This window comes from Diplotaxodon limnothrissa, linkage group LG7, assembly GCF_057381915.1.
Source record: "Diplotaxodon limnothrissa isolate DT_005_m linkage group LG7, D_limnothrissa_male_GT1.1, whole genome shotgun sequence".
Lineage (NCBI taxonomy): Eukaryota > Metazoa > Chordata > Actinopteri > Cichliformes > Cichlidae > Diplotaxodon > Diplotaxodon limnothrissa.
The window spans coordinates 12,464,066-12,479,523 of record NC_140602.1 but is presented as its reverse complement, the minus strand read 5'-3'; the positions used below and the strand labels follow the sequence as shown (position 1 = coordinate 12,479,523).

The window sequence follows — 15,458 nt, the reverse complement described above, 5'->3', positions numbered from 1 at the left end:
TCTCTTGTCTCGCGGATGCATTGTTGTTTTTGAAGCTGTCACAAAATTATCACATCACCTCATGAGTCTGGTTTGCTGCACCTTGTGCTGAACTCCTGCAGCAGAAAAGTGGGCACCACATTAACATTAGCATTCATTTGGAGTTGTGTTTCCAACCGTCCTGGGACTTTATGATTAAGATTCACTCCCCTTTTACTCCGTTTTGGACTCCAATGTGAGCAAAATGTTAGCTATTTTTCCCCAGTATTGCAGTGAAATTGAAGATGTTTAAAAAAAAAAAAAAAACAACCAGCTTGCTGCAAATTAAACATTAATTTTAAGACTGTCCAGCCGCTTCTGTAAGCCTGAATGCACCACGTGGTCAAAAAAATGATAAAATGTACCATTTAGCAATTACCGACTCCTCAGAGAAATAAAGCATTGTCAAACAGTTGGTCGCCAATAAATGATCTTTGTTTTCCAAAAGGTATGAAGCAAAAGCTTTGTATAGCTGCAAAACCCTCCTGGATCTCTTTAATGATATTCAATTGGGAGCCTTATTGTTTCTTTTTGTCATCTGTGGTTGCTAAGTATGACAGCGGTGATTTGACTCCAGAGAGTAATTGTGTAGATATTCTCCTCTGTGAAAATCCCTCAAAGCTTTTGTTTTGGTTGAGGCTTTGGCCTTTGTCTTTCCCGCTCTGTAAATCACAGCTGAATTTGCCCACGGCTCTGTGGGGAGGAAAAAAAATGGGGGGAACAGTACCGGCATGGAGCAGCAGTCCATTTATCCTTTAATGATAGTGGGAAGGAGAGAGAATGGCCCCCGTGGGTCCATGTACAGTACATGGAGGAGAGCCTCTTGTGGTTTTACGGACAGATTTAACTACAATATGGCTCACTGTTGCCGTGGTGATGGACCGCTATTAACATGTTGTTTTCCCAAGGGAGAGGAAGTCTCTCGACCTCCTGTACCAGCACACTAAGGTGAGGTTATATTAGGTCACATATACTGCAGGGTATGTACCACATGGTGAGCCTATTGTCAGTAGAACTTAATGGCTTTATCTGGACCGGATTAGTTTAATGCGGTGAAGTGCTATAATTTTAATTATTACCACCAGCAGTAGTGGGTTTAATACAGTTTCACTCTACTGTGCATGTGATGTTGTAAATTTGAACAGTGAAAAACAGTGAAAATGCATCACTGCCACAGTGGGCTGCTACTAGCAGCGACTCTCAAAGCCTTGAAACCCTACCACATTTAAATTTAAGTATATACTCCTTCATTTGGTGATTCGATGATGGCCCTAAATCTCCCACAGGTGTATTGACCCTTTGTGCCCCAGCAATTGTCTTAGAGGTGATCATTCAGAATAACTTTGTACTGATTTGTCCTTTACCTTGTCACCTGTGTACAGTGTAGATAAAGGTGCCTCATCATATCAGCTGATGTGACGAGGCGCTCTAAATGTTGTTGCTGGCTCATAGATCGGAAGTCCCCCGAATACATGAGAGTAACTTTCAAAATATTGTGATACGAATTAAAATAAGTGTGTTTTTTTTCCTTCTTGATGAAAATATGTTAAAACTAAATAAAGGGAAAGAAAAGCAATCAAAGGGTGAAATTGCAAACTGTTTGCATTACTACCTTTTTTTGTATATTTGTAAAAGTTGCATTTACAAATTTAGATTGTGTTCCCCTCACTGTTTCAGCTTTCATTTTCATTTTTTTTTTTTGTATGTGCTATTTGCATTTTCTTTTTTCTGTTTTTTTCTGTAAGCATTGCATTTTGATGTGGCACTTAAAAAACTATTTTCTTATTTACTTTCTGTCTAGCTTACAGAAATGTCACAACTTGGGTATATTGTGTTATTTCTTTAACTTCATTTTCTAAATCTTTAGTATTTATGCAGCTATTAGTGTCCGTACTCTTATAGTAGGTGGGTTCAAAGAGGACTCTGTTATTTCTTTTCTTTTTTTTTACAGTTCACATTTCAAGGCCTGAGATCCTGTTTCAGAACTTCAGTGACTAAGTTTCCATTAGCTCCTGGCTTCTGTTTATGCTGGCATGCCGCTGAGGCGAGTTGTTCACGTTGTGCTGGCAGTGAAGGCCTCCAAACTGCTGCAAGTCTGAGATACACATGGGCTTTTTTAAAGCAGCGATTAGAGGGAGTTAATGGTTTAACTCTTGGCTTTAGTCAGGAGTTGTTGGTGTGGTGGAAACAAAGCAATTTATTTTCCATAGTTGATTTAAAATTATTGAACTGTTGGAGAAATATGGGGAATTTTTCTGATGAGGTGCCAGTAAGATTTGGAAGCTGTAGTTTCACGTACTGTCCAAGCAGACAGAGAAACAGGCACATTCGTTCAGTCATTTATTTATTTTTGCAAAAACCTTCAGGTTTAACAAACACTGTGAGGCCCACATTATATGTTGCTGTTCATCTCATCTACTTGATATTCTCAGCTTCAAAGTCCATCCTTTTCTGGTTCTAGATGCTGAACATGTAGTCACAAGTGAGAGCTGGGTGGCTTTCTCTTGCTTTCACCCTCATTCTTCTCATTTTCACATCAGCTTTCACTGTGTGCTAACTGATGAAGTCAAAAGTGCAAAATAGCAATGCTCATGCAGAGATAAATATTCTATCATTTAAGAAAATCTTTGTCATTAATATTAAGACACACAAAAAGTCTCATTCTGTGTTGTGATTGCACCTTAATTCATTCCCTGTCTTCAGCAGTTTATAATATAGTGATCCGTCCCCTCATTTTAACCTGGACAAGTTCATTTTTGAATTATTACATGTTTATTTTTATTCCTCTGTCTGTGTTTTTGTTTCTGTATAGATGCAAAGGAGAGAACTACCAGAAGTTTCTCAGTGAGCGGAGTCTTCAACTTTACCTCTCTGCTGCTCAGTAGCGAAAACGGCATGTTGTATGTTGGCGCTCGGGAGAGTCTCTTCGCTCTCAGCCTCTCTGATATCAGCGCAGCCAAGCTACAAAGAAAGGTAAGAGTCAGTGTGCAAGCAGCTGTGAACTGCAATACCACATAAACTAGTATGCTAAGCTCCCAGTAGTCCAAAGTGACTATAACACACCTCACTATATGATATCTACTGTATGCAATTGATGCTATTTTTCTTCTGCAGCTTGCATGGAAAACCCCAGAGAGGAAGAGAGAAGAGTGCAGTTTCAAAGGCAAAGACCTGCAGGCGAGTGAACTGATGGTTTCATACACAAGTGCCTAAACTCACACGTGGCTCAAACACGACCAGTGCTAGATGGCAAACAGATCCAGGGCAGAACCCTGGACATTTCCTCTCAAGTTGAGACTTTCCATGCTACAACAATGGATGTTTTTTCCCTCCTTCCAGTCACAGTTTTCCACTTTTTTTTATGGCAGCCCCCAGTCACAGAGCCTTCAGTAAGGGTCACTACATTAGCAGGAGGAATTAGTGCTTTTACTTTACCATTTGAAAAGCTGTCGGATGGAAATGTATTCTTACTTCTTCACAAATTTCTCTAAACTGTTCTATGTTAGAGCATGAAAAGAAAAATGACTTTCTGGACAGTTTAAAAGAAAGAAGTTGGTTAAAACAATCAGTCTAATAGAACTTTTCCCTGTGTTTCTAATACAGACGGATTGCTTCAACTACATCAAAATCTTACTACGCATGAACAGCACTCATCTGTACGTTTGTGGAACCTATGCCTTCAGCCCCATCTGTGCTTACATAGTAAGTGTTTAATGGAGGAGCATGCATCTGTTGCAGTGCCCACATTTGAGCACGCCTGGTTTTGGATATTAAAAAAAAAAAAAAATCTGTTCCATTTGTTTGTTTTTGGAAAAGCTGATTACCCCCGGTGCAAGATTTTATATCTGATTTATTTATTTGATTCTAGAGGAAGAGATGCATTCTGCTTCCTGCCTCTCAACTCACTTAGCAGTCTGGCTCAGGCTCTGCCCGGCCAGATACCATATAAGTGCATTATTTTATTATCTCCTGTGCCTTATGGGAAATGGATCAAAAATATTTAATGCACGTAATCGAATAATGTAAGAATCAATGTCGTTTTCAATCCTTTTCTACAAATCTTTTAAGGCCTTTTAGAGCAATCCATAACAAACAAACACGTGACCTTTGCTGCAGTTTCTAGCAAACACAGACTGACCTCCATTCCACTGTGAGACTTGAGTCTGCGGTCACTATCAGAGCAGGTTACAGCTCTACTTCAAACTCAGCGTGTGACATGTGATGTGTGTGTGTGTGTGTGTGTTTCCTCCAGAACACTACAGACTTCTCCCTTGTCAAGAGTGATACTGGTGAGATTGTTACAGAGGATGGACGGAGCCGCTGCCCATTCAACCCTGAATACAAGTCCACTGCCATCATGGCTGGTAGGTCTCACGATGGCTGTCAGCCGCTGATAAAAATCAGGCTCGCTTAAATGTTTTGGATTTATAAAAGCCACTGTGGGAATCAGTAAAGTACTTTGGTAAATCCTATAAAGACAAACTGTGGCATAACCTCTGGATTTCATTACCGCATGTGACGCAGAAGCCCATTCCCTTGTGATAAGTACTCTTATTACGATGGTCTTCTTCACCCTGTTGCAGATGGAGAGCTGTATACTGGCACAGTCAGTAATTTCCAAGGAAATGAACCCATCATTTACAAGAGTCTAAGCCAAGGAACAGCTCTAAAAACAGAAAACTCACTTAACTGGCTTCAAGGTACAGTATAATAGCTGGAAGGCAATGTTTTTTTTGTTGTGTCTCATTTGAGATAAATGACATTGTCAAACTGCTTGCACCAAATCTACTGAATGGGAAGTTTACAGTGTGGCATCACTTGAAATGATGAATATGAAAAAGTGTGTACCTGCAGTCTGTCAGTCCCTGTTGAAATTGGACTGCGTTTGCCATGGGAATAGGGATGTCTGTCCCTAGATCCCATTGTGACAGTATTGTTGGTTTCCTTTCAGATCCAGCCTTTGTTGGCTCTGCCTACATACAGGAGAGCCTTCCCAAGGGCAACCCGGTGGGCGATGATGATAAGATTTACTTCTTCTTCAGTGAAGCGGGGAAGGAGTTTGATTTCTTTGACAACACCATTGTGTCACGCATTGCTCGTGTGTGTAAGGTGAGCGACGCTCCAAGGCAGATAGTCCATCTAAAGCAGCTTTCTTACCCTTGGGTAATGTGTACTCCCTGCTGTCTCTATAGAATTCTATTAAAGCAGGAGTTTGCTTGTTTGTTTGTGCTCAGTACCTATACAGGAATGTACAGTATGTAGTCTACTGAAAGCTGCTTATAGCTCAGAGTCCTTCTGGGCAGTGACGCACGAGCTGTTGTTACAGAAAAACATTTTTCTTGCACGTTCGCCTCAGTTTGGTTCCTTTCCATCCAAATCTGCTCTCTCTGCTCTTATCATGTTTCACCAAATATTTGCGTTCAGACAGGATTCAGTATCCAACTACAAATCACTTAGGATTACTGAAGCGTGGGATCTGTGTGCAGAAATGCTTTGACACCTTCTGCGGACCTCACACAGTGTTTGTTCATTTTTAAGCATTATATTAGTATTTATGCCTTGAGAAGTCAGTCCTCCAGATCAGACTGCTGTTTGGCTCTCCTAAAACAATCACACTCACCACTGTGTGAAGAGGGTGAAAAATAGTGATGAGAGTTTGAGATGGAAGGAGGGGGGGTCCATCCATTCATTCATTCACCTTTTTTTCTCCATACATCCATTTAAAGGACAAATATTCCAATATTAATATTGACTCGGGAGCAACTAGTAAAAATAGATTAAAAAAAACCTATTTTAATTAAGTAAAAGAATAAGAAGAAGGAAGTTTTAGTATTTGTTAGTTTTATACTAACATTTTATCAAAGCTTTCCTAATGAGGCATTGATGAATGTCAACAAGACTGTGAGTGAAATCCTTTCAAAATGTTTCATAGAGTAATAATTAAAAAGACTAAAGCTGACCAGTCGCGGCACATGGACCCCCTCCCTGAGCCTGGTTTTGCCGGAGGTTTCTTCCTGTTAAAAGGGAGTTTTTCCTTCCCTCTGTCACCAAAGTGCTTGATCATAGGGGGTAATATGATTGTTGTCTTTTTCTCTGTATGTATTATTGTAGGGTCTACCTTACAATATAAAGCACCTTGAGGCAACTGTTATTGTGATTTGGTGCTAAATAAATAAAACTGAATTGAACTAAATTGAATTGAAAGTTAAACCATTAAAAACTAAACTAAATATTCTTAAATAATAAAAACTGAACTAAAACAAGCAAACCCACTCTGGAAACTAACTGAACCCAAACTAAATGTCAAAACAAAATAAAAATAAAAGCTAATTAGAGAAAAATCAAAACTATTATAACTCTGCTCATGTGGCATTTTGATGATAATTTTCTCACGTACGTTTAAAATATGTAACACGGAACAGATTACCCAGAAGGAAATTGGCAATAATGTTTAAGGTTTTTAGCTTCTTAAGCAGTGCTGAAGGAAATATAAAGCATAACAAAGCTTTAAAATGAGGCAAACGGTCAGTCTCGGTAAAACTTTACAGCGACGCCAGTTCAAGTAAACTATTCACGTCCAGTTTTAGTCTTCCAAAATGTGCTTCACCAACTGTGTCGGCGGCCGTCTCCATGCTTGCTGTATATCCAGGTGTTTACTATTACTTTAGTTCCACTTCATCGAGGCTAACTATGGAATGATAAACAATGTTTTGGTTGAAACAAACACAACAAAGCATGTTCTCATTTGCAGGATTGTTCCGTTTCCCAGAAAGAAGCCATTACCGCCCGCCATGTTCATGGCTTTTTGAACAGCCTTTTGAACAAGGGGTGCTTTTACAAGGGATTAATGAATGGGATGCATTTTCTTCAATTATTCAGAAGTCAGTTTAAGCCCAGAGTGGCACTGAATTATAAAACTCGGTTCAGCCCAAAGGACCAGGGAATATATATGTTGCTCATTATCTGCCTGGGTTACAACAAGTAATTGCTTCAGAAGCTCAGTCTTGGTCATGTGTCATTTCCCTTTCCATCCCGTGCTGCCACTTCCTCTGATTAATGTTATGCTAAGGTGGACTCAATTGAAGCTTCATGTTAAAGACGTTTTATGTGGTTTAGGTCATTTAGCATTTCTCTTGGTCCTCTGGAGAGCTGCAAAACTGATTACAACGGCGAACTTCGAGCTTGTTAGATCTATGATAAACAGATTGTCTCTTTACAAAACTAAATTAAGCTCTTTAATTTAGCTCTTGATGTGCAATCACCTTCCTGAGACCTGTAACACCTCATCAAACAGTTATATATATATACATATCACATACTGTAAATGTCATTCACACTGAAGCGCCGAGATGTATTTACTCTCCAGTTTGCACTGATATTCTATCATACAAATCGGTGCATCCTAATTAGTCTGCATGTCAAAGAAGTCCCACATCCCTCATAGCAATTTGAAGGCTCGTGCCAAAGGCGGTGAATCACAGCAGCAGTATCAGTCAAGGAGGATTGTCAGAGAGCAGTGCTTCTTCTTTTTCATTTAAAAGCATTTGCCCTCCTCTAAGCCCCAAGTGTTTTTTTTTATCTATGCCAGTTGTGATGATGTATATTGTTTTCATGACCTAGAAGTCTTCCGCCTCGGGGTTGTAACTATGTTGCAGGCACAATTGATTTAGCTCATTGTGGTTTTACGAGGAGGTTAATGTTTTTCAGTTACGTCAATTTGAACAAATTCACCTTTGGACAGGGCGCTCTCTGTTTTTGTTTTTGTCACAAAGAAGGAAAACAAAGACAGGAGAATGTATTTCCCTACACATTATAACATACAGTGTCTAAGGCAGGGATGTTAACACTCATTTTACACGGTGGGCCACATGCAGCCCACTTCGATCACTCAACCAGTGAAACTTCCTTTCCTGTCAGTGTAAAGAAGTTTAACTACACTAAATACACATTTAATCTCTGTGGTATCTTAATCTAATAAAAAAGCAGTGTAATTTCAACAACACATCTTAGTTTTTCTACATGATAGAAGTAAAGTGTATTAGCACAACTATTTGGGCTTAAATTCACAAAGAATGTCCCTTTCATTTAATTGTTTATCGGTTACTTAATTACTTTAATGTAGTATAAATGGCCATAGGGGAGGTCTTTATCACCAGGAAACGCTGTAAAACTTAAATACAGTTAAAAGTCCAATCCCTGTTTCCCCTCAATTTTCCAAACTGATGCAATGGGCCCCCAGGCCTAATGTTTGACACCCCTGATCAAAGGCATGTTATAGTATGTTTTTGCAGTGTACCATGTGGTGCATATCATCATTTCAGAATATGCACCGCAGATCTGTCAGATCCCATCAAATCACACTTGTGTGTCAAACTGTGTGAGGATATTGTCTATACTGACCTCAGGTGTCAGATCTCATACTGCAGCGCCTCGTGCTGGAAAAAATCCCCCTCCTAACCAACAGTTATTGTGTTGCAGGGTGACGTTGGAGGTGAAAGGGTGCTGCAGAAGAAATGGACGACGTTCCTGAAGGCTCAGCTCTTGTGTTCTCTGCCCGATGACGGCTTTCCCTTCAACATAATCCAAGACATGTTTGTGCTCACACCCAGTCCGGAGGACTGGAAGAACACAGTGTTTTATGGAGTCTTCACCTCTCAGTGGTGAGAGCTTTTAAATCTTTTGATTAAGATAACAATGAAATAAATGTACAGACACCTTTAAGGTAATTATTTCACACACATGAGGGATTATAAAATGAAAAACAGTGGCATACCTGATTGTGTTTGTGAAGGCTGTGGAGATTTAAACCATTATGAACACCAGGAAGATCAAGACAAGCATCTTGATCTTACTCGTAACATTTAGATTACTAATTAAATATGTATTCAATCATGTTTCTCAATGATCTGTGATAGATGAGAATTGTTATTTAAAGATAAAATGTATGTATAAAATTTACTGTCAAGCAAAGAAGAGTGTAACAGGACTTAACTACCAGTTTTCCATCTGTTTTGGTGGATTTTCACTGTATTATCTCTATGTTTACGTACAGCTTTTTTCAAGGCTTTACAAGTTTGAAAGATTGTAATCATCTGTCAATTGTTTATGTCCTATAAAAGGTACAAAGGTGCATCAGGAAGCTCTGCAGTGTGCTCCTTCACTATGGACCAGGTAGAAAAGGCGTTCAACGGGCGATACCGTGAGGTTAACCGCGAAACCCAGCAGTGGTATACTTACAACCATCCGGTGCCAGAGCCTCGGCCTGGAGCGGTGAGTGCTTTCCTGCTGCCCTCTGCTGGAAAACCCAGTAGATACATCCTGCACATGTCACTACTCTGCACTGTGTCTCTTCAGCTGCATGAGGTCTCTAGGGCTACGTTCACACTGCAGGTCTTAATGCTCAATTCAGATTTTTTGATCAAATCCGATTTTTTTTGTCTGCTCGTTCACACTACAAATAAAATGCGACAGCAAACGTGCTCTAGTGTGAACGCTCAAAGCGGCCCACATGCGCAAAAGAAGATGTCACACACAACGCGCTCTGTTTAGACCCAGAGCAAACAATATTGTTTGACAGATGGCCCTTAATATAAAGACTTTGGACTTCACGTTTCCCAATTTTTGCTTCAAGTTATTTTGTTATTTACATAATAATGTAGATAACCTAATAATTATCCTTATTGCTGTTTTAGAGAGGAGCGGTGCTTCAAAGGATAGTTGCAGATTTCTGTCATAATCTGCAGATTATACAGTACAAATAAAATGTTAACGTTTCTCCAACGTTGTCTTCCCAGCAGTTTCACCGGATGGCCAGGAAGCGTTCGCGATGTCTTATCGGGCGCTTCTCCGGCGCTGATAATTGGCGTCTGTCTTGTGTCAGTGACATAAGATGGATTTAATGGAACTTGACCGTTCAAACAGCAGTCGCTTTCTGAAACATCGGATATGTATCGGATTCAGTACCACATACGAAAGTGACCCAGATCGGATTTGAAAATATCGGATTTGTGCCGTTCACACTGTCATACCAAGATCGGATATGGGTCGCATAGGGTCAAAAAAATCGGATTTGATGTGCTTTCGCCTGCAGTGTGAACGTAGCCTAGGTTGTTCCCATTTGTGACTGCTGATAGAGGCTTGATCAGATATCTTTTAGACAGGCATCACTCGTCTCCAGGTCCTAAACATGATTCTTATCAAACGACTGTAGGTTTAATTTCCTGACTTATCAAACTGAAATCACTGAAATGACCTGGTAATAAAATAAACACACAAAGAAGTGCTGTACAGCCGCTGCAGGTTTCATTATCCAGTGAACGTATGGGGAAAGCATGTAAAGCAGTATGTTTGTTGTGTTTTCCAGTGCATCACAAACGCTGCCAGAAAACAGGGCATCTCCTCCTCGTTGCTCATGCCAGACAAGGTGCTGAATTTTGTCAAAGACCACTTCCTGATGGACAGCGTGATCCGCAGCCAGCCTCTGCTACTCAAGCGCAATGTCCGCTACACGCAGATCGCCGTCCATCGTGTTCAAGCAGCTAAAAAGGTGTATAACGTGCTCTTCATTGGCACAGGTAAACAGCTCACCGCTCACAAACACTCTTCACCTGCACCCTTGTTTTATCTGACTTCACTTAAACTCTCTTCTCCAGATGATGGGAGACTTCATAAAGCCATTAACGTCAACAAGAAGATGCACATTATTGAAGAGATGGTGCTCTTCCGTGACTCTCAGCCGGTGCAGCACATTGAGCTGGACACTGAAAAGGTACACGTGGTGTTCGGAAAGAAAACGGTCCGATTTAATTCACAGCACTTTCTCATGGTTTAAACTAATGGGCTCAGTAAATTCATTTATTGGCAGTTTAGAGACTCCATGAGCCATTAAGAGTCGCAGCCTGCAGCGTACCCCGTGTTCAGTGAGCTAATTGCGTGCAACTTTCTCTCAGGGGATCTGCAGCTGGGGTTTTAACAGCTGGATTTGTGACACTTCCTGAATCCTGGCATGTGCTTCCATACATCAGGGCAAAGGAATTCCTTTTAAAATGGATGAAAGAAGTCTACCACATTTAGATCAGGGTCACAAAGAGAGGACTCTGGATGAAAATAGTAACCCAGTATCAGTATTTGGGGCACCTCCTGACTGTCCCCTTCTTTGTCATCTGTCATCCACAGGGTCAGCTCTATGTTTCTTCTTTCTCTGAACTGGTGGAGGTCTCAGTAGCTAACTGCACTAATTATCAGAGCTGTGGGGAGTGCATCCTCTCGAGGGATCCTTACTGTGCCTGGAATGGGAAGCAATGTGTAGATGTCAGACGTGCTACACCAAACAAGTACGTATCCCGCTGCACAATATTTATTTTAGCAGCCAAGGCTTTCTGTGATCATAAACTGTACATAAAAGGTTGAAGTCCTGTTTGAAACCTCAAATTTGGCAATTTCATTGTCACCATCTTGATGAACCAGGCATGAGGGATGCTCTACCCCGAATAATCATGTATTTTACTCTAAACAGGAAAACAATTTACCAAACAAGCATCATGTTGTATTAAATAAGACTGGAAACTAGCAATTAAGACTATAAACCCACTAGGAAACTGTTTAATCCGCTTTACAATCTTTTGTTTGTGCCCAGATTTGCCCCCTGCTCCACATGAGTAAGAACACGGGTTTAAAGATCTTTCACACTGGATTCACTTTTCAGGCCCAGGGGCTCTGTCCTTCTTTTATATTCAGTCTATGCCTGTGATATGCAAATATTAGATGAGAGAGTGCATTTAAAAAAAAAAAGAAGATTATGATTATTATTTATGGTTAATTGTATGTGTTTCAGTGCCTGGCGGCAGGATGTAGATGAAGCAGACACATCAGCTATTTGCAATAAGACTGCGGCAAGTCCACGGTTTGCCAGACCTCCACCTACACGTATGTGGCCTCCTCTTCTCTAAGATTTACAGAGCACTCTCCATTTCCGTGCTATGCCTCTCAAAATGAGAGTTGATTAAAAAAAACATTATTCTGTATCAGCCGTGTGGTACAGCCTTTTTTCACGCCATACCTGACTCATCTACGCTTTGACTTTCCGCAGGGATGTCGTCATGCCAGGTGATCATTATCCCAGCCAACACATTCAAAGTACTGCCCTGCAAGCTGCGCTCTAATTTGGCTGAAAGGAAGTGGGAGTTCGGTGAGAGCGCAGGTCATTTCCATTACCCCAGCCCAGAGGGGGGACTGGTGGTGGTAGCTCAAGCGGACAAGCAGGAAACATACGAGTGCTGGTCAGTGGAGGAGGGCTTCAGACAGCTGCTGGCAAACTACTGTGTGAGAGGCGAAGCCAAGGAGGAGAGCACCACCTTGACAGGCCGTTCACGTACGCCGCAGATCTCACAGGAGGAAATCATCATCCTGCCAGGGGAGGCCCGCTCGCCGCAGATCAACACAAAGACCTACTGGAACGAGCTAATCGTTGTATGCGCCCTCCTGGTGTTTTCCCTGGTAGTCTTCTCCCTTTTTGTGGTTTACAGGAACCGTGACCACATGAAGTCCATGCTGAAGGAGGGAGAGTGCCCGAACATGCAGCAGAAGAAGCCCAGAATAGTGGGGAAACCCGCTGAAAACTTGCCGCTCAACGGCAACACAGTCACAACCTCAGCTTCGGATCACAAGGGGTACCAGACCCTTAATGACAACTACATCTGCAGCACTCCACCGCACGAGTGCTCGTCACCTGATAACAGCAAGAGCTTCTCTGAATCGGAGAAGAGGCCTCTGAACTTAAGAGAGAGCCACGTGGAGATTTCACCCACGTGCCCCCGGCCTCGAGTCCGGCTGGGCTCCGAGATTAAAGACTCTATAGTGTGAGGCAGGCTTCATGTTATATGGAGTGACTGCTTTTGAACTCAAAGGAAAGAGTGCACTTGTTGAGAAAGACAAAAACATAAGAGGGAAAAATCAGCACTCTCGTGGAGAGACTTTACATTACACAGATTTTGCACTCTCTCTCTCGCTCCTTTTTCTTTCTTTTTTAATTCTGTCGATGTGGTCCATGTGCGTTTTATTTCGTTTTCCTCTCACCCTCTTATTCAAGTGCATTTGAAGCACACTGAAGAAGCTCCGGCTCGCCTTCAGACTTTCACGTACGGCTCACGGGAATGTAACGAGCATTGACATGGCATCGTGACCACGATTTAGCGAACAGATTTCAGAGAGTTGCCTTTCACAGTCCGTCCATATGACATGCCGGTAATACTCTGAAAGGCAGAGTGATGCTCGAACACGACGCCTGACGCAGTGTTTGCTGATTTATTTTCATTCTGCGAGAGTTTAGCCTTCACTGAGGTTGTGCACTATGTACTGTACTGTAGCAAGGTAAAGCAGAATCCACACGAACAAGTCAAAGACAGGCAAGATATACATACATATATATTAAAAAAGTCCTGTAATGTTTCTTACAGGATAGCCTGTGTACATTCACACAAGTACACTCATTATTTTAGAGTTAATTCAAACACAGCAAGAACAAAGAAATCTGAAAAGATGAAAGCAGAAATGCAGAAACTCTTACCACCTCAATCACTGCACTCCAAGAAAAGAGAGAAATGTGCTTTTTAAGTATTGCCATCTTTACTAGGTATAAATATTTGTCTGATGACGACTGACTTTAAGTTGTTAGATTTGTCTTGGTTTTCTTTCACCAAATATGATAAAAGGGAAGGGAGGGGGACTCATTCCAGGTATTATCACGCTATTCTTCATGAGATAGGCAGTCTATGCAAAGCAAATAATGTGAAGTGGGGTAAACACCGAGAAACACCTCACCTTGAGACTGAGTAAGCACAAAGGTGTTGGCACTGTTAATTACTTTAGATACAGTGGCACTACAAACACACACCCACGCAAAGAGACGCACACTCATTACACCGCAGTCGCAAGTATGCAAGAGATTTTAGCCATTTTGGTGCGTTTTCTGGAGAAAGATGATGCAGCTCTGAAAGGCTGGCGTGACAAAAACATAAAAAAGACGAGCGTCCGGAACGGTAATGTTAAATTTGCGGCAGGTCATTTATTGCAGCATGATGAAAGGTTATCAATATTTATTATCGTCATTATTAATATTATTATTATGTGGCCAATAGGTTATTTTATGGAGACATTTTTTCACAGCTGTTCTGTCACTGAATCATACTGAATCTAAAACAAACACCTAAAAATAATGTGATTTCAATAACACACCTGTAGACTGCCACCTTTGATATAAATATAAACTGAAGAGTGTTGATGAAGAAAACAGCCTCTTAGGTGGTTGTAAAGGCAACCATTAAGGCAATAACTCTCATTGTCATTCAGTAATAAACAGGGGAATTGTTCATTTTACTGATTTTTCTCGCTTTAATATAACTAAATCAGATGATTGCGTAACTTGAAAGCGTTTCTCATGTCATCCAATATTTTTTTTATTCTTACTTGAGTATGGCTCTAGTATTGTGATCCAGCCAGCAAAATCAATACTTCACAACAACAACAACAACAGAAAAAATGCGTACCTGAAGGGAAGGCATATACATCGTGACTCAGAAAGCACAGGATTTGCACATCATGTTAGGAGCCTTAGTACACTGCAGGTTATGGATTTGGTTACAAATCTGCCTTGGGGGGAGGGGTGGGAATGGAGAATGCCTTCTGAAACAATAATCAAGAGATGTGCCTCTTGGGGATAATAAACTAACCAGGTAGTAGTGCTCTGGAGTCAAACGCTACACTGTAGGTGTGACAGGACTGGCCATACTTAAAAAAAAAAAAAACGTCAAAACCGTGAATACGTGTAATTTAATTGTGTCAATGTTGTACAATACGTGCTCATGAGAGGTGTCGTTTTATTTTACATTTTTGTTAGGGTGGCTTCAAGCGCAGTCAGGGATTCTATTTTATTCTTAAACTGTAGTGCATAAATAACCACTGGCTGATTTTTCTTTTTTTAAATATTAAAAAAAATATAAGCATTAGTATTATATTACATTTCCTATAAATGGCACTGCAAAACTGAATTTCAAAGACTAGTCAGCTATATTCACTCATGCAATATGAAAGACTCATGCTTTGACTGTTATTAAAAACAACAAGTGGCAGCTTTTGGTGAAGCGGCTGTCATCAGAACAATATTAAATTTGCAAAGCGCAGAATAAATACGGCGTGGCAGTGATTTAGTCGAATATGTGCAGGTACTGAATATGTTTTTCTGTATTTGAATACAAGCCTACACTATTAATGCCACAGTGAAAGTATCGTCGTCTGCTCTCACTTATTGAACCACTATAGTCGGGCCTTCTTCTATTTGTGACAGTACAAGTTGCTCAGACTCTTGTCAACATGTATTGTAAGTAAACAAGTTTTTATGTAAAGTTGTTTTGTAAATTCAGCTGCCAATGTAAAAAATATTGTGA

General features: G+C 40.8%; 1 protein-coding gene across 1 annotated transcript in view; it reads left to right on the top strand.

Moving 5' to 3' along the window:
* sema4ba (sema domain, immunoglobulin domain (Ig), transmembrane domain (TM) and short cytoplasmic domain, (semaphorin) 4Ba) overlaps positions 1–14,161 on the top strand; it is a 40,305-nt gene extending 26,144 nt beyond the window's left edge. Inside the window, exons 3-15 of the mRNA XM_085357409.1 lie at positions 2,831–2,991; positions 3,133–3,195; positions 3,622–3,720; positions 4,271–4,382; positions 4,602–4,718; positions 4,970–5,127; positions 8,497–8,678; positions 9,138–9,288; positions 10,382–10,592; positions 10,671–10,786; positions 11,194–11,351; positions 11,852–11,943; positions 12,107–14,161. Coding sequence (XP_085213535.1) covers positions 2,831–2,991; positions 3,133–3,195; positions 3,622–3,720; positions 4,271–4,382; positions 4,602–4,718; positions 4,970–5,127; positions 8,497–8,678; positions 9,138–9,288; positions 10,382–10,592; positions 10,671–10,786; positions 11,194–11,351; positions 11,852–11,943; positions 12,107–12,879 — 2,393 coding nt within the window. The 3' untranslated portion in view covers positions 12,880–14,161. The remainder of the gene's footprint in view (positions 1–2,830; positions 2,992–3,132; positions 3,196–3,621; positions 3,721–4,270; positions 4,383–4,601; positions 4,719–4,969; positions 5,128–8,496; positions 8,679–9,137; positions 9,289–10,381; positions 10,593–10,670; positions 10,787–11,193; positions 11,352–11,851; positions 11,944–12,106) is intronic.
* The last annotated feature ends 1,297 nt before the right edge of the window (positions 14,162–15,458 follow it).